Genomic DNA, 19,017 nt, shown 5'->3' with positions numbered 1-19,017 from the left:
GAATGACAAGATACCCATCACCCACATTAAAAGTCTCTGACACACAAACCCAATAAACCCACAATCTTTTTGCATTTCCAATACAGCCCGCTCAGGGCTCTGCCCAATTTTCTACCATAACAGCTCTCATATTTAATTAGCTTGATATATAAATCTGTTTCTCGTGAATCAGGACAGAAAGTACAGTACTTACCTGGCAAACTGATGGATGGGGGCCCAGTCCTTTGCATCAGGGAAGCAAAACTGGGGAATAGCTTTCAACTGATCTTCTGCCTCACGCATGAATTTGAACGAGCGCTCGAGCTAGCAGAACAGAGAGAAGGAATGTTTCCAATTAGTCATGTGGGGATGGAATGACTTCAAATATTTTTCCTGTGACAAATGAAGAGGTGATGACAGAAGCTAAGCTTCTGCCTGGAAGATATTAAAATTTCTGTGATTCTGGCTCACCTAATCTTTAGGTATCTTAAAGTAACTCTGTGCTCCTAATTCCACCAAGCCCTGCATCTGCAGCACCTGCCTCTGCAATATTGTGCCTCCATCCAATCTGGGACACATCTTCCAGCAAGGGGCAAAAGAACTGAAGTCTGAGGGGAGTTCTGGTTACATCCCATTTGCAAACATTCTGTCACACTGTGTCTGTGTTTCTCCCATTCCTCATTCCCTGTTTTGAGCTAGACTATTGGTGAAAGCTATGCCTTCCCTTTAAGAACCCATGTCTTCTCCCAAGCATGAGTTTTCTTTAAAGACAAAAGGTGGAGAAAGGGAATAGCTCCATAAAAGTCATAGCCAAGGGCAGCAAAAGATCTAAATCAGCTGCTCTTTCAACAGTGAGGAATACCATGACAATTCTCGGGGGGTGACTGCAGCCCCTCTATCTTCAGTCTCACTGAACACCAACACAGCAGAGGGGTTATTGATATAATGTGTGGTCAACAGAGAAGCTGTGGCTTCTCCAGCTGCGCAAGTGCACCACGCAATCTGAGGCATGCCAACCAGACCCTCCTGACAGGCAGCGCACCTTCAATGGGAACTGCTGGGTAACCTCAGGGACGTAGGCAGCCCCAGCCTGCTTCTTGTGCAGCGACACCACGACAAAGTACTCAAACAGTTGTCTCTCTTGATATTCGATCAAGTCCCGTTCCAAGGTTTGGTACCGTGGGGTTTGCTTCAGGCGAGATTTCACATGCACCAGGCGCTGGCTGTGAGCTATGAAGAAAAAGATTAGACATTGTGACTTTGTCTAGCTCTTTGCACAGAGCACCAACAGTGCTTTGCAGAGACTTGCAGATAAACTCGAAACCACCTCACTGCATTTATTTTGTCAGTGGCTGAGTAAGAGGTGGGAACCATTTGGAAGCTGCACTATGAATATCAACAGAGAAGGGATGCAATCTTGTGAGTGCCATCACCCTGAAGAGCTTTGGCAGCAGAAGGATTTAATGGATATCTTTTACAGCTGAAGACAACCCAAACTGAGATCCATATGGGACATAGTGTAATAGATAATGTCTGGGCATTCATCCTAGCATTCATTTATGCATTTTGCAAAGCCAGCACAGTTAGGTGATTCATCACCTTTGTTAAGAGGAGGCTGTGGGTAGCAATCTCCACGGCTTTACAAGACCAGCACTTGGGTCAGGCTAGGGCTCCACTGGCTGAATAATGCTGGGAACTCCCAGCTTCAGTAACGCAGGCTGTGCTGTAGGCCAACAACAAAAAAACGTGAAAAGAGGTGCAAATGAAAAAGGCTGGCTCATGCCAGTCCTTCCTGTGCCTAAAACTAATCTCTCAGGATGATGCTTCTACAAGTTCACCCAAGACAATGGGAAAACAAGAAAAACTGCCAAGCAAGCTGTAACTGCAACACACATGAGCTGTGGGACAATAAACATTCCAGCATGGAAAGTAATGAAAAGCTGCCTGCTGAGAAGAGACCAGATGAGATTCCCCAAGACCACCCCCCTGCTTTGTTTTACAGTCGCATCCCAAATTAAATCTGCATGATGTCTCCCTTACCCCTACTACAAAAGAAAGAAACAACGAACTACAAGCAGAGACTACAGCACATTCTCACAACTGTGCTTTTTGCGAATGCGGGTGGCAATGCAACATTTTGACAGAAACAACCACCACAGGGATACTGCGAGAACTCCAAATACACAAGATGCCTGCTTGGGAGACAAGGCTTTCTGAGAGATGGTATACACTTTAGGACAGACCCTTGGCCTTTTGTCTGATAAAGTTGTGCCACTTGTGGACTATTCCAGACAGTATAATTTAAAGCAATCTTGAGGTGCCTCTTAAATCAGAGAGTGTAACAATCCCTGGACAGTTAAAGCCCTGGAAAGATAGCTTAGACTCCTTTCTCTCATCACCTATTATGCTATTTGCTCTAAGGCTGTAATTCTTCAAAAGTTTTCAGAAGTGGTTTCTGTTTTACCAGGGACTTCAAAAGTAGCAGCGTCACAGCAATGCTGAGCGCTTCTGAAAAACTCGCATTGTTTATATTCTGTGCAACCTACTACAGATACCAGGACTGTACTGCTGTCATCATGGCAGATTTTGTCTTTGACGATTTTTCCCTCCCAAGGGTCAGCACTTATGCCTCTGACATGCAGCCTGATGATTGCTGTCTGATAATTTACTGTGTCTCAGATGATGTATAGCAAATCGCTAAGCAGAGGTAACTGGCTGGTGTGTTTGGTCTGTTAAGTAAAACATACAAAATTGAAAGTCCCAGATAAAAGGGACTTGCTAAATCATCTCTAAATAGGAAAGTCAACAGTTCAACGAGACATAAAGCAAAATACAGGCGCAGCTAAAGCAAACAGCAAGTGCCAGAGCTCCTGTTCACAGTTATGTAGACTTGCACAGTCACTCAGATCCAGGTATGGATCTGGATATCGTTCAGAGTCCAGCGCCGCTGGATTTCAGGTGACTTCACATGATCTCTATCATCCCCTCTATAGGCAGTTCCTAGCTGCTGTTATACAGATGTTGCAGAGAAATCCAGGTGATGCATACGATTCACTATGGCAACCAGTAACAGGCAAGAGTTTGAGCCTTCCTGGCTACATCTACACTCTCTCTCAGCTACATCTGAACATGGGCTGTATTTCACAACATCGTGTTTCAAGACAGTTGTGAATGTAATTTCTGTGCAATCTGGGTGCAAACCCTCTCTCCCTGTCTCCAGGCTAGCTTGAGAACCTGTGAAAAGGTAGGCGGTGGCAGCAATTTTCAGCTTGATCTTGCTAACACGGCAGTACAGATAAAAGATTTCCCAATGCAGAGGAGAGCAAGAGCATGCAGTAGTTCTTGCGTGGGAAGCTGTGCTCACAAGAGGGAACTCAGTCTGAGGTTTCTGTTCTAAAAACCTGAAAGAGGGTAAGGACAAACACTCCTAAGCACAATGCACTGTGGTTGACACAGAGGGCAAACTGCTGCTTATGCCTGTCTTTGCAGCTTGGGAATTGACTTGCTAACCAGATTAGGTGTGCACGTGAGTCAGGGAGTTTCCATCTTGTATTCTAACTCTGCCAGGACTTTGAATTTGCCATATAAATTCCCAAAAGACTGTAATGCCATCAGCATGTCACAGGGCTAATGACCAGTACAAGAAGGTTTCAGAAGAGTATTACCGAGACCAGTATACCATATAGCTCTACCAGAGTGAAGCAAGCAATGCAGCGCTTTATCCCAACTCAGCCAATGCAGAAGAGTTTAACTAGCAATAAATCATATAGTGCAATTCTGTTTTCCTAGCTAGCCAGTCTGGCTGGTGGTTTTTCTCCCTTAGTAAACGCGTAGTGGGGTTTCTGAACACTCTGTCCCATGCAATACTGCTTCTGTCAGCCTGGTCACGCATTTGTGACTATGTACTTAGAAAAACCTCGCTTTATTTCCAGTGTCCAAGCCATCTCCTAGGAAAGTCAGTGCAAAGAGCTTTGATGGGAATTGCAACAGATGTTTGTTTTGGACTCCTATAGTCCTCTGCCCATGGATTTTCTTCTGCAGTATTGAGATCCTTGTTTTCTCACTGTGTTCTGAGTGGAAACAAGCTCCTTCTCCAAAAGCAGAACACAGAGGAGAGATCTTGACCCAGGATCTCAGAGCAGAGTTTATCAGGAGCCATTTGCCCTCTTCATACATTTGCCTTACCTTTCAGCTTCTCTTCAGTATCACTATCTGATTCACTGTTTTCATCTGTAACTAGGAAAAAAACAAAAAGGAAGATGAATTAAGTAAAGTTATTTATAACTCTGTATTTCTTATCACTGGCATGAGAAAGCCAGGCCTGGCAACTTCAGGGGGAAGACAATATAGATCCCAAGGGGCTTGTTCTTTTCAAGGGTGCACAAACCCACAGACGTTTAGCTTACCAAACTTGGTATCTTCCCATTCATTCATGGAATAATAAAAAAAACCAAACAAGAAAATAAATTTTGCACAGCCAAAAGAGTTGCATAAAGAATAAAATGCCAGAGCAGTATTTTATCCAAGTCTGTATAAGCACAACACCAAGGCAAAATACTGATTAATATGCAGTAGTTCGCAAGATAAGGGATAAAAACAAGCAAACAAACAAAAAAAACAATTGCCAGACTGAATCAGACTCAAGGCCTATATGGTCAAATAGCCTGTTTCTGTCAATGATATCTTAGATGCTTCAGAGAGGGGTATAAAAAATGATGTAGAGACAAGTCTGGGATGCTTCCCCTGAAGGTTCATATAAACACACTTACCCACCCTGGGGGTGTATATCCTATATAAAATAGGATAAATAGTATCACGTAATTGTGGGAAACAAATAGAGCTGGTGGTCACCTTTTGCTGGAAATTAGGGTGTTTTGGAAAAAAATACTGTGTTGGAAAGATGTAATTTTAAGTTTTACAGAGATGAGATGTTTAAAAGTAATTGCTCTGAAGTACCTAAACACTTCTGACAAGTTGTTGATTGACACTGGGAGGCTGAAAGTCTCAATCTTGCTATGATGGAGATGGTCTTACAGTCAAGTCTAGAAACCCTGATTCCCAACTGAGGCTATTTGTTTATTGGGTTGCTGAAGGAACCAGGACTGTTTCAAAATCTACTATCTTCCATTGGACAGTTCACTAAAGTGACACATTCCCACAGAATATTTTGATCTCAACAAATCAGACTCTCTGGACAGAACATTACTCTCCAAAGCTTCCAGCCTGTTCCAGAAATAAACATCAAAAAGGGGGGACATTTTTGGTGTGACCTATAAGGTTATCATGTAAAGCCATGGAATGAAAATGAAGCAAGAAAAACAAAAAAGTTCTGTTTTAATGAAAGTCTTTTGGGCAGAGGAACAGCCTTTATCTTCCCGAAAGAAAGGGTGGAAGCCCCAACGCAGTCTCACCCTGGACTGGAAGAAATGCTAGAAAACGTCACATAAATCACTAAGCCAGCCTAAACTCTAAGGCAAGTCCTCAAAAAGTCTTAGATGTACGATGATTCACAGTTCCTTTACCTTTGCCTGAATTGCTCTCTGTAGACTGCGATAGTCTCTTGACACGTTTCTTTCCCCTTCGTGCCTCATAAATGGCATTGATTTTCAACACAAGCTGCTCAGCAAACACACAAACAAACAAAACAAGGTTATTTTCCTCCCCAGGCAAGAAACTAAGTTAGAATGTCATGCGAAGCGCTCCGTTTTCCAACCCAGGCCATACTGAAACTTTTCATTCGATGTCCCAGAACTGACAATTACCAGCATCTACCTTGCGCAACAACCTGCACCTGCACTGCCAACAGCCATGCTCGCTTGGTACAGAAGCAACACAGTCACGCTGGCATGGCAGGAGCCCAAGGTAACAAGCCCTGATGAAAGGGCAGGCTTTAATGCACTTGAACACTGTGGGGCCGTACGAGCTTGATGGTGCCCGCCTGGGCATTGGTCTCTCCATACCATGGCCCACGCTCCAGGTAGCACCAGAGAGTCCCTTGGGAACCTGCCCTGGTCTGCAGGTTTGAAAGCAGAAAACTGGCTGGAGGATGACTGCAAATATTAATGTCCTTATGCCTTTAACATCTGTTGTGGGATGTGCTGGAAAAGCCTTCACACCAAGCACGGGGGAAACATATCATACAAAGAATGCTGAAGAAATCAAGATGGGTGAGAGCCAATGACGCTGAAGTACTTTATACTTGTGGTTTTCTTTGCAAATCCTTTAATCCCTGTGCTCCCAGCTGACCAGGAGAGAGGACATTTCAGTGTTGGACATAGCTGGGCTTAGTGGCTCATTCAGTGCCTCTGGTCTCCCTGTCCATTGGAGTTGGGAGTGGACTTGCAGAAGGACGATGCCAGGCTTTCCCAAGCCTCCTTAAGCAGAGCTGCCTCCTTGTCAAGGTCCCAGGCAGGAGCAGCAGGACATGGTCACAGCATTCAGATTTATTCCAGAAAGTCTGGGATCCCTGCACGCATATTCTGAGAGCTCAAGGTAAGACAGGCCCACCACACACTTGGTCAGGTAACTCTGAATCCAAATATTTAAGTGAGAGGCAGGATGCTCTGATGTGGAAGTGCAGCCTCCACCCAGCTGCCCAGCTCAAGTCTCAGGTTGATCTTGTTACTGACAGAGTAAATCTCGGTTCTGAGCTTGCTCCGCAGGACTGCTCAGGAGCACATACATATACATACTTGTAAATGTATATAAATATACATTTATATACAAGTATATAAATATACTTGTAAATATATATACTGGTATATAAAATACTGGTAAATACATACTTGTAATCTTCCCTTCAGTTGACATAAAAGTATGCGTGAACACACTGATAGAGCTCAAGCACATGCACAGATGTGTAGGCATACTGGGAAAGAAAACCCTGGGCATGTGTAGTCTTTGGCTCATTCCTGAAGAGCTAAGGCACACAGAGCGGGCAGTCAAAAATCAGATATGCAAACATGAACACAGATCTGGCAACCAGGAAACAAAGAAGGTACACAAACATGTCCCTTTTTCCCCAAACGAATACTGTGGGTTCAGAAAAAAATCACCACAGAGTGTCTTTGGTAGCCTCTACTTGTCCTGCAAAGACTGGGATAAGCAACTGTGTTTTTATAACTCTGTTTTTGAAACATTCAATAGACAGACTGCTGCCAAACCTCATTTGGACTCAATATACTTCCTGCTAGATCTGAAAGAAAATAAAATTGAAACGGAGTCATGCTGTATCCAAATATGAAGTAGGAAATGTTGCTCCAGAAAATGCTCATGACTACAGACAACTCCTTTTGTCACTCAAATGTCAGTATTTCCATTGTTCACCTACAATCACACCCTACCTTGAATTAGAAACAGCCAATGCATGAATCAGACCTAGCAAAGAACAACAGATTGCCAGGAGGCAACACCAACACAACACACAAACAACTTCTGACTGTCCTATCCATCAAGCAGAGAAGGAAATACAATGGGGTATGATTTTTGCAAAAATATTAATTGCTTTTTCCCTGTCTGACAAACTTCAACTTTTATCCAAAAATTAGAATGCGTTTTTATAATTTTATCTCTCCTGACAGTCATGATATCTCAGACGGAAAAACAACTTCTTCAAAGCTCACAGAGATGTTTGTGAACCTTCTCCTTCAGGCAGAAAGGGGGTTAAATGCAAGTCCAGTCAACTGCCAGGACAACAGCCATATTGCAGGGATGCCACATTGGAAACTAAAGAAAACATTGCCTCATACGCACATTCCTGCCTGGAAGAAGCCAAGCAAAAGAGAGAAAGCCCTAGATTTACCTTGGGAATCTTCCTTCTCCTCTTGCCATTCTGAGGGTCTCCCAAGGAGAAGAAGGTGTCATCTGGACTGCTGGGGGTTGAGGGAGGGCTGATTTTGGATGGTGATCCAGTCCCATCACGGCTCAGTTTCCGTATGTCTGGCAGCTTGAAACTCCGCCGCTCTGAGTTTTGTCGGAAAAAAATGGGCTTGGAAAGCAACTGGAAATGGAGGAGAAGGAATGAATGAACACAGCACCTTACGTACCTTTGCTTTATTGCTAACTCTGTCATGGTGGTAAATCCAGCGGGGCAGCCGCACCACTCAGCTGGCAAAACAGCCCAAATTCTAAGAACGCTCACAGATTTCTGCACACACAAGGAACCTGCCCAGCTGCCGGGCTAGACCAGGGCTATCTTGGCCAGCAATTTAACCATCCCATATTCATTCCAGACCAGAATGCAATCTCAGGGGTTGGCCAAGAAGCCTTGCTCCAGTGTGAAAAAAAAATCTCTCAGGACTTGTGTAATCCAGAGGCTGGGATTGTAAATAGGACAAGACTAACCAACCAGCCAACCACAAGCATTTGGGATAAGGAGCATCTAGCCAGGAGGAACAGAGCAGCAGTGAGACCAGACAAAAAGCACTGTCAGTATGGCTGTCTTTGACCGTAGCCAGAATTAAATATTTCAGAGGAGGGTACAAGAAACGCTGTGACAGACAATTATGGAGACGGCTTTCCTCCTCAGCTCATTAGCAAGTTCAGTGGGAGCACAACAGTAGATATTTAAGTAGCAGCGTAAAGTTCTTAAAGTCCCTGACCAAAAACAGCATCAGAGAAGCAGAAAGCTCAGCTCCAGATGAAGAAGGGCAAACCACTTCTCATCAGAAAGATGCTCCATAAGAACTCTTTTTGTCTTCTCCTACAGAATTTCCCAGCAGTTATGATAAGGTTAAGCCACACCGTTTGTGGGCACTGTATCTAAACTCCCAGAGGATCTATCTACGTGGCACTAAGTGGTGTGGCGGAGAGGTATCCAAGCTAATTCTCACCAAGTCACAGCAGCACCCTAGCTGAGGCAGCATAATGGTCTGCCTCCATCAACAGACACACTCAGCAGAGTTACTAGCCATTCTTGCACTACTAATTCATTCTTGCAGGTTAGCTCAGGTGTCTCAATGGTTTGGCAAAAGATGCTCAACTCACAAAAATGCTTACCACCCACAGAGAAGTCACACACTAAAATGAGTCTGGGAAGAGCCTTTGCACTGAAGAATTTCATCCTGCACTAGTGATATAACCTACCACTGAAAGTCTGTCCAGACCCACTCCCGATCAGTCCCTAGCCTGGGCAGGCTCTCCAGCGTGATTCACACTGCAGTTGCAAACCCGTTAGTTGCCAAGAGAGCTGCAGCACTTCTTTTCTGACTGATGCAGATCATGCCTTTTAGATGTCAAAGCACAGTAGTGTAACATAATTACTCCCATTCAGCTCTTTAGGAGGTGTCTCCTGCTGGGAACCATACCTATGGTGAAAGGCATTCCTGTGTAACACTGCAGCCCTCTTTTGATAGCACAGGTGGGAAATCAGGGTGCACAGGTGATTGCAAAGCTCTCTGAGGGAAATCAACTTAATTCCAATACTCATATATAGACCCTTGCTGCTCTAGACCTAACTAGCAACAAGGAGAATGGATTGAGAACTACAGAACAACTTCAACTTTTAGGTGTTGAATTATCCGAAGAAACCTCAGTTGCCGATTAAGCTGGTTGGAAAAGAGCAACACATCAAGAAATGCTGCACATCAAACTTCTGAAAACGTTGGGTAACAGCTCTAATAATAGCTGCAACTTGGAGAGCATGGGAAAACCCTTTGGTCAGGAAAACTGTGTTTAGATCCCTGCTATCCACTCTGAACCCAGCTGTTGCCAAGATGACTTCTGCTGTCACATTGCCCCTGCTGTTCCAGGCTTGGACTATCTAAACAGACAACAGGAACCAACCAAAACAGCTCGGGAGGCTGAGAGCAGGCCTGGCCTTGGTAAGCCCTGAGCAAGAGGTGCAGACCAATGTTTTACCTCTTCTTTTGGTTTCACTGCCAAGGAGGAAAATGGCACCAGGTTGTGAACTGTGCTGCTGGTGGGGACACCTTTGTAGTATTGGCCCCCTAACCAGGGGCATGGCATTGCATTAGTTACCAGCAACCAGTCTCATCAAGGAGAGAGCAAAAGAGGCATCCTAAGGGAGGGGGCTGCAGAGGCATCTTGGCATCAGCATGGGCAGACTGCGTACTGCCCACTGACACTGAGCCAAGACCACTGCAGGGCTTGATCACGCAAGCACTTAAATGCCCTCTTTGAGGGGAGGAAGACCTTTCTTGCACTATATTAGCAAAAGGTCTTCCCCCCTACCAGGGGAAGGTAGCCTTGGAGTGAAAAAAAGTGAAAGTTAACAAACCATTTGTATAAGGGAATGCTGTTTTTTCACCTTGCTAAAGGGCAATAAATCTCCTCTTATCACACTGTACTCTGTGGTAAAAGACAAAAAGGAAAAAACCCTGACATGATGAAAGACATCGGCAAAACTCCACTTTTTCCACACAGGACCTGGATTTCACCCAAAAACCTTCTGGAGCAGGAGAGGTGGCCACTTGAATCAAAGTACCTTAGTGGGAGTCCCGGGTACAGAAGAGGTGGGAGATGCTGGGAAGGTCAGGACACATTTCTTCCCCAAACAGCGGCTGTTGGTTTCAATGTCTTCATAAGGGTTTTCCTTCGATGGTGGATCTGCAGCAAAAAGCCACGAGCAAGAGATCGTAAGTGCAGAAAATCCTTGAGGTTTGCCATAAAAATCTGTTTGGGGATCTGCTGGCCTTCTCCCACCTCCCACATTAGACATAAAGACCTGTTCTCAAGCATTCCTGCAATTGCTTCATTCTCTCCATAGCCCTAGAAGTCCAGTTGCTCGCTGGACAGTGTCCAAACCCTGACACTGATGTATGCAGCCAAAGCCAAATGTATCACAGATACTACAGATGGAAAAGACTCAGCAAGTCCTCAAGTTCATTTCCCTGTCTTCAGAAGAGCTGTGAGGTTCTCATGCACATTGGTCCATAATTATATTTCCTTCTTTCCAGTCTTCTGCTTAGAGTTGTCCAAATGAAACCGTGAGCTGAAGGCTAGCATAAGGGTCCTCTCTCCTCTGTTTAAACCCCACATGTAGGGGTGACCTCTGGTCATTGTTTAATTGGCGCTGAAGCGATGCACTGCTCTTGAGCTGACTCTGCAGAAAGATTTAATCTACTCTCTGAACATGGATGTCTGTCACACAACACAGGTTTTCAAACACATCTACCAATCTCACATGCCCCACTTTAGAAAGAGGGAAGGACTCACCTCACCTAACCCAGGCCATCCAAAGTCAGGATGCTCCCTGAAGTAACATTCAGCTCTTTCTTACCCATGATCCCCTCAAAAACACAAGGCTTGAATGACCACACAGAGGTGTCCCTTTCTTTCCACTGATTCTGGAGATGAGGCACACAACTAATCAGAGTTTCAAACACCCAAAATTACATATAATGAACTTCTTACATCCCACACTCTTCAGCAGTGCTGGGAAATGAAAACATAAGGGTGTTCAAAAAGAACACACAACTCTGAAAAAGCAGGTTGTGACATCTCTATGCGAGCATCTAAGAAACCAATGACAAAGGCTTAGCCCAAGCATCTGCATGGGCAGGCACTTTGTTACCAGATTTCTCTCTTCATTGCCATCATTTCACAACATCCCAGTGGACAGCTGGGACTCGAAGCAACTGCCTTTCTCTTATCGTCATGTAATGTTTGGCTGAGAGCAAAGACTGGAGGTCAGGGATGCTGCAGGCCTCTGCAGCAGGGACCGGTAATGGCTGTAGGATTTGTTTAACTGGTGCGCTCCGTCCTGCCTGCCCTGCTGGGGCAGGAATGCAGCTGAAGTCTTCAGACAAGGACAGAAACCCAAGTCTTTTTCAACACTATCTTCTACAGTGGCTTGGTGATATCCAGCACTATAGTGGTGCTCTGAATTCACCAAGGAGGAGAAGGTAAGCATGTGTGACACCAGCAAAGCAAGTTTGCAAGAACGTTTTGTCAGCAAGCATGCTCCTGTCCCTGAAAGTGGCTCCACTTTCTAATTCCAATGGCACACTTCAGTATTGAAAATATACTTCAGCTGTCACATAACTGGGTAGACTGGAGAAAAAAAGAACAAGCTTGGGTTCTGTTGCCTACCCTATCCCCAAAGTGCTTGGCAGCATGTCCAATTAGCCTCAGTCTAGAAAAGCACCATTTCCCTCTTTTTGACAAACAAACCTTGTCGTCCACCTGCCCAATATTCCAGGTAAGCAATGGTGAACGGGTAAAAAGATGGTGCATGAAGGGAATCTGTGTGGCTTGCTGGGAAAGGGAACAGTTCTCCCACCAACAGCTGAACCCTCCCTAAGTCAGGCATATGAATATGGGGTGTATGTGCGTGCTTGCATGCCCTGATGGACACACATGATTATCTGTGGGTCAGCACTAGTGTCCTGCAGCTGAAGTCTTGGTTCACCCTCCATTGGTGTGGTTTTCACAAGTTGTTTATGTTTCGTGGACTATACGCGCCTGCAGACTTCTGAAAAACAAAACTAGCTTTTTTTGAGTTATCCCTGTCCACCCCTTTTCCCAAGCTTCCATCGTAACACCACCAGGACTGCAGGAATCAATTAAAGATCACTGTTTCCAGGCAAAGCCTAAACATGCAGCAAGAAAACAAAAAACCAAACATGCCCCATTAGCTGACAATTACCCATAACTTTGTTTTCTTTTAATCTTTGCAACTAAAAGCTGGAGGGGAGAGGAATTTCAGCCTGGTATTTGAGTTCTCTGTAAGCTGGGGACACAGGGGTGTGCTTGTGTTTGGATGGATGGATTTGCCTATACAGCCATGCTGTAATGCTATCCATGTTATTCCAGCTGATGAGGTGACCCTTACTCAGTGGTTTCTGAGACCTCCCACCACGCCCCAACACAAAAACACCCAGCAGCTGCCCACGCACTCCCTGTTCCTTTGGACCCCCAAGTAAAGAGAAGAAAAAGGCAAACACAGGGCCCCCAGCTCCACAAATGAGGCTGACAGCTTCAAAAATGTCAAAAAGGATGGATTGGCATCACCTCATTTGCCATCAGTCCCAAAGGAATACGATTCCTTTGAGAGATCTTTCCCATCAAGTATGATCAGATTTTATTCATATCAAAATAATAATGCCCTGCCTGCTCCTGAGAAAACACAGCTCCTCCCACACCAAACAACACAGACCACCTTTGTAGGATTACAGCTGTATGGTGAGAGCCAATGCAGCTATCCTCTTCCTATTCTGCTAAACCCAGCCAAGAGCTTTACACAGCACCAGCCTACAGCTACTAAAACTTCTTAAGGCTTTTTCAAGAGGGATACTTCTACTCTGTGTTCCATAAAAGGCCATCTAACCCACAATGTTAAAAAACACTACCTAAATTGAGAGTGTTACAAGAAATAATCTTTAAAATGGGATTGATCTGCCATCAAAGTTAAGAGAATGAAGCAAAACTCAATTTCAAAGATTGTGGGACCTAGTTTCTTAATTTCAATGGTACCTGGAGCCATACACAATCCTATTTCTGAAATGTGGAATTCAAGGCTATGTTTTCAGACTGTTCATATTATCTCAGTGGTGACAAGCTTACCACAATGGGCAGACCAGAGCTGTGAGAATTAATCCACAGGACAAAAGGAAGACAGAGGACAGATGGCAGCAAAAAATAAAAGCTGGTTCCCACATGCCTCAGGTTCATCTTTGAAGCTGATGAGTTTTGAAATATTCCATCCATTTTTCTTATAACTTGCCAATAATCTGTGTAAAATGTGTCTTGGTTTGCATTTGGATAATAGACATACTTTATTCAGCACCTCTGGTGAGTGCCTGTTGACCACAAGTCTTCTCAGTTACTCAGCATTAGCAGTCAAATCCCTCCCCTGTCCAAAGCTCCTACCCAGGATGTCTTCATAGACGTTCTCCTCAGATAAAGTGCGTGTGAGGGCCAGCTTGGTCTGCGCGTACCAATCCACCCGGCCGTTCTCAGACGATGACTGCAGCAAGTCTTCAAATTCGTAAGACTTCCTGCACCATTGATCGGAGGGGAGAAGGAGCAAACAGGAGAGTGATACAGTTAACCAGCATTTATAACCAAATCATGGCTAATACACTTCTCCAACACGCCACACAGTTGGCAAAATGAGTTACTGAGAAGAGAACGTTTCACAGCCTCATCCCATATAAAGCATGAAACGTTAATGCTGAGATCAGTTATTTTTATCAGCCACACAGATAAAGGCATTTCAGGGATGTCATAGATAATCTGGGTTGTCATGGCAATAGCACACTCTGAAGATGCAAGTGTTAAGTGGCACATCCTCCAACACTGCACAGAACCTTAGGCCATAAGAGGTCCCATTTACAGCAGAGATCCCACCCTCAGCAGGAATAGGGGGACTCCAAAATCAGCTCTCTTTGAGCAATACAGGAAAGCAATACTCACATGCAGGATTGGTAGAAAGGGCAAAAACAATTAAGTGTCCTCCTCTAACAAACCTGGAAAGTTTCAATTTCCTTCCTGCACCCAAGCCAGAAATTTTTAGGTGACAGTTTATGCAGCGGGCATTAGAAACAGCTGTGCATTTTACACTCGCCACCCCAAAAATGTGTGACAATCATGTGGGAGGGGAGAAAAGGCAAGAAAGCACTCCAGAAGAATACATACATATCAGATTCAGTTAGAGGAATAGGCTCACTGTGAACAGTGAAAAAGCTGTGGTAGAGTCTAGAGATTATCATTCCAGACTCTGTTCCAGACCAGCTGTAGTCATTTTGTAATTAAATAGATTTTCTGCTAAAAAAACAAAACAAAACCCCAAACCCCTCAATCTTGGGCTTGAAGGTTAAGCCACGTAATACAGTGACCTTAAAGCCCAAATATGCCGTGACTTATCCGTTCACAGCTACTCTGTAGAGTTGTGCTGGCGACTCATACATTCTCAGAGAGATGAATGCTGGTTATGGCCAGCAAGGCTCTCTGGGGATTATGAGTGACCAGGGAAGATCCATCTCTCCCAGACAGATATGGGAAGGCGAGACTCCACCATCAAGACCAACACCTTTGTGAAACACAGCCCAAATACCTGTGGTCAGCGTTGTTCTTGTGCTTCCCGCTCCAAAGCCTCCTGCTGACAGCTGACGGGGGAGGAGAGGAGGGAAGAGGAGGGGCAGGAATGGATGGCAGAGGGGGTAAGTTTCTTTTATTCCTAGCTGCTGGCACCCAGTCCTCTTCCCCCTCGTGTTTGAAAGTCCGCCGGGGCTTTGGCAGTGGGTTGATGAAGGGTTTCTTCTCTGGCACTCCTGGCTCTGTGTACACGTTCTCCACCGTGCACTCCTTGGATTTTGCATGAGAAGTTCTTACCTCTTCTAGAGTCCCAAAAATTGGCTCACTGATTTCAGAGTCCAAGCCAAGAAGCCTCTTGCTGAGCTCAGCCCCACATATGCTCTCATGGCCCTCGGGAGCAGCGTGTCCTTGCGCTGCCTTCTCCTGCAAGCACTGTGGGGAATAGTAAGTACCAGGCAACTGTGGCTGCAGCTCTGCTGAGCCGTCTTTCAAAGCCTGCTCTAGCTTCTTGACCTGACTAAGCACTGAAAGATTCTCCTTCTGGACCTCCCACTTCCCACCTTTCACCTCCTTGCATTTTCCAGGGCTGGACTCCACTTCCTCATCCTTCTGCGCTTCCCCCTTTCGGTCTGCTGCCTGCCCTGTGTCTTTCTGAGTTCCTGCTTTCCGCTCACTCTCTTTGCCTGCCCCTTTGCACTCCAGTTCCCAGTTCGTATGTCTCTTGGTCTCCACTTTCCGAGTCACCAGTGCTTCCCCACTCGTCTTTTCAGTTACACAGGGCACCTTGTGCTCCTCTTTAACTCCCTGCTCCTCCTCTCTGCGAGGAGCAGACTGCGTTTCCTTTTTCCCTTCCCATTCTGAAATTTTGTCCTTGATGCTGAAGGACTTATTCCTTAAGCCAATTTTTCCAGGTGACCGTATATTCTGAGTGCCTCCTATCTGTCTCCTGATGATTTTACTGTTTTCTTTAACGTTCAGATCCACAGACGGGTCACTGATGATCATTTTGGGACTAAGCATGTTCTGATGAAAGCAGTCTAGCCTTGGATCCAGCATCAAGTTCTCCAAGGCTCCCAGTGGGTTCTTCACCACAGAAGAAACTGGTTCAGCTTCAGGTGTTAAACCCAGGGTGACAGAGGCACCTTCAGAACATCTCTCACTCAAAAATCCACACAAAGGTCTTTCTAATTCCTTCACAGCTGCTGTATTGTTTTTATCTGCAAGCTTGATCCTACACACCAAAGACAAAAAGAGAAGAAACATTCACTGCTATTGCTCACCCTTGGTTTTGTCCATCAGCTCCACAAGCTCTCGTAAAGCTGATAACAGCAGAGGATGCTCAAAACAAGCACTTGAGGGATGGGCTTACGGGGGAGGACACTCAGGGAAAGGCTTTTCTAGCCAGAATGCAATGCTCTCCTCTTGTTACAACTAAGACGCAGTTTGAAATTAAGTCTTTCTCTGTGGCAGAAGTAGGTGGCAGGTGAGAGACGTATATTTTGTACATCAGACATGCTGATACCAATGAGAGGTTCACCAGCGTGTGTGTGTGTGCGCGCGTGCGTGCAGTAGAGTTTTGGACATCATCAGGGCATTAAGCAGGTCCACTGCAAATAAATGCAAAATGGACCATTTGCAAACAATAGCAAAATTGCTGCTGTTAAACAGAGGAGAAAACATACGATACAGCTGGCATCCCTCTAGTGCCTGCTCAGAGGATCTCTCTTGGTCCATCCAAATGTTCCCCAAATGCTTATTAATGCACAAAGACTGCACTTTTATTATTACACTTCTATGGCCCTACCATCCCAGGCCACACACAGGCTTGGGCTCCCATGTACCCAGGCACTGCCTCAGCCTAGAGCTGATGATGTAGCACCCAGACACCAGATTCAACATTCTCAGAGCAAAGGATTAAACGTCTTCACTCTCTGAGTCCAAACTGCACCAAAAATCCCTAATATATTTAGTCTAGGGATTTCCAAGTGTGCAATATCACAATATCAATATTGTGATTTTGATCAATATAGTAAAGTTCCAGCTAAACAGAGAGTTATTCCAACACAAAATGTTTCTGAACCAAAGCACTTAGCCATGTCTTTAGGGTCTGCCTGGGCTTGGGAAGGAGCACCAGGACAACACAAGGTAGTTACTGGGATGCAAACCCGTATCATTAGTGCCATTTAACCATGATCCCAACACTGAGATTCAAGTCAGGAAATCGCTCCATTAACTTAAATGTATCAAGTGTGCCTCTTCCAGAACTTAGCGCTCTTGTAAGAGCATCCATGTGGATACCCTGTGTGCTGGCAGGCCTTGAGCTTTGTCCTGGAGTTAAGCAACGCTGGCAGACATTGCGGATTCACTTGTAGTGCAAATTGAGTCTGGGACGGGATGGGACCTGAGCCAGATACTGTTCTTCCCTTGCCTCACAGATATTTAACTCTCGGCTGTCTCAGTGACAACATCATGCTTTGGTTAAGAGCTGGCACTGTGAACACCAGGGCCTTTCCGAAGGAGCAGGGCACCACAGTGCCACTGGTGGTTGGACTGTGCAGTAGAAACCAAGGTTGGACACCGGGAAAAACCTGCAATGGGTGGGGACAGTAGGGCTTGTCTGAGGAGTCTGCAGAGTCTCCAGCATTGAAGATTTCAAGTGCAGGTGGGGTAAACATTGACAGGGATATCATCAGCACAAATGGTCTTGCGTTGGGGCAGACCTCTTCTAGTACTGTGAAGCTAGCGCATTATCTGTCTGACTGGATGCTAAAATGCACAGCGTCACAGTCCTGAGATGGCGATGAAAACACCTGAGACCTGCAGGGGTGTGTTTTAACGTGTGAGGAGAGAGGGACAGTGCAGAGCAGAGAGCGTGTTCCTTTCCTTTGGTTTTCTTTCTGTTAGGGATACAAGCACAAGCAAAGCACCCCGGCACTGAAATGTGGAAAGCTCTCACCTCTCAACAGACTTGCAGACACTGCTTTCAGACTTGCTGCTCACATCGGCTGCCTTGCTAGCTGTCATCATGTCAGCACACGGCAGGGCAGCAGGTCACCTGCAGACAGACACAAGGAGGAGGCGTTGCTCTGTGCTCAGCATCCTTCCCTCTTCCTTCTACACACACACACACACAGAGATGTTTCTCCTTGAAATCCAGAAGGAGAGCAGAAGCAAGACATGACAGGTCTCTGAGGACAGCCTCAGTTTCCTCCTCTGTGAAACGGGAAGAGGGGTGATAGCATTACCCCTCAGAAGCCCAGGGAGGAGTCAACAGGTTTTGAGGGCAAAAATTATCTTAGACTCAGCATCAACTGCCGTACCATGACTTGGATATGGAGCACGTTTTATGAAGGCTTTTATTGTTGCCAAAATCTCAGTGGATTTAGATTTTTTTTTTTTCCTCACAGAAGACTAAAACAAAAACAATTTTAAAACAACCTGTGTTAAGGCCATATGACCAAAGTGGTCCCTGTGCATGCAACACTGTCACAATGTCCCCACCTTGGGACAGAATACATTTTAGGCTGAAGAGACACTGCACTGCAGCCACTAGTTTCCTTCTCTCTGGTGGGCCATGTTAGGCTGCTACTGATCTGATTTCAGAGGACAACTAAGATAAATCAGTCACAAAAATGAGTTGTTCTCTTTGCCTCATGATTTTTAGCATTCACGGAGCGACTGTCCCTCTCTTTTGAGTACTGCTGCTACCGGGTCAATGCAACAGACTCCGTCCTCTTTTTATTGCCCCACAATACTCTTACTTGTTAAATAAAAAATAAAAGAATTATTCTGTTACTCCACAGCCATCTCTCCTCACTTCTCAGGGTGGTCTGCCTGCTCTGCAGCATTGCAATGACAACAGGTTCACCATCTTGTAGGCAACACTTGGAAAATCTGAAGCCTCTCAAATCTGCCCACTTGGCTAGTCTGCCAGATGCTGCCCTGCCATGCCTACCTAGCATTTGGCATCAAGATCAAGTGCCTCGGGAAATTTAGTAGGTTCTTGTCGTTTAAAAAATAAAAACCACCACACCAGAAGCA

At 45.3% G+C, this 19,017-nt stretch overlaps 1 protein-coding gene across 4 annotated transcripts in view; it reads right to left on the bottom strand.

Annotated features, from left to right (window-relative positions):
* The window catches only part of DENND2A (DENN domain containing 2A), a 67,436-nt gene that overhangs the window by 18,248 nt on the left and 30,171 nt on the right, over positions 1–19,017 (bottom strand). For 3 of the 4 annotated variants that reach the window (XM_082309676.1, XM_082309675.1, XM_082309674.1), the window contains 9 exons: positions 17,933–18,031; positions 14,996–16,207; positions 13,810–13,937; positions 10,424–10,545; positions 7,781–7,978; positions 5,502–5,595; positions 4,165–4,215; positions 1,022–1,209; positions 194–303 (listed from right to left, as the gene is read on the bottom strand). In XM_082309676.1, the coding sequence (XP_082165802.1) occupies positions 194–303; positions 1,022–1,209; positions 4,165–4,215; positions 5,502–5,595; positions 7,781–7,978; positions 10,424–10,545; positions 13,810–13,937; positions 14,996–16,207; positions 17,933–18,003 (2,174 nt within the window). In that variant the 5' untranslated portion in view covers positions 18,004–18,031. The remainder of the gene's footprint in view (positions 1–193; positions 304–1,021; positions 1,210–4,164; positions 4,216–5,501; positions 5,596–7,780; positions 7,979–10,423; positions 10,546–13,809; positions 13,938–14,995; positions 16,208–17,932; positions 18,032–19,017) is intronic. The other variant, XM_082309677.1, reaches the window with a different exon arrangement.

Source organism: Platalea leucorodia, assembly GCF_965183815.1.
Source record: "Platalea leucorodia genome assembly, chromosome: 4".
NCBI classification, from domain to species: Eukaryota; Metazoa; Chordata; class Aves; order Pelecaniformes; family Threskiornithidae; genus Platalea; species Platalea leucorodia.
The sequence above is the reverse complement of the archived record's forward strand: the minus strand, read 5'-3'. Positions and strand labels throughout refer to the sequence as shown.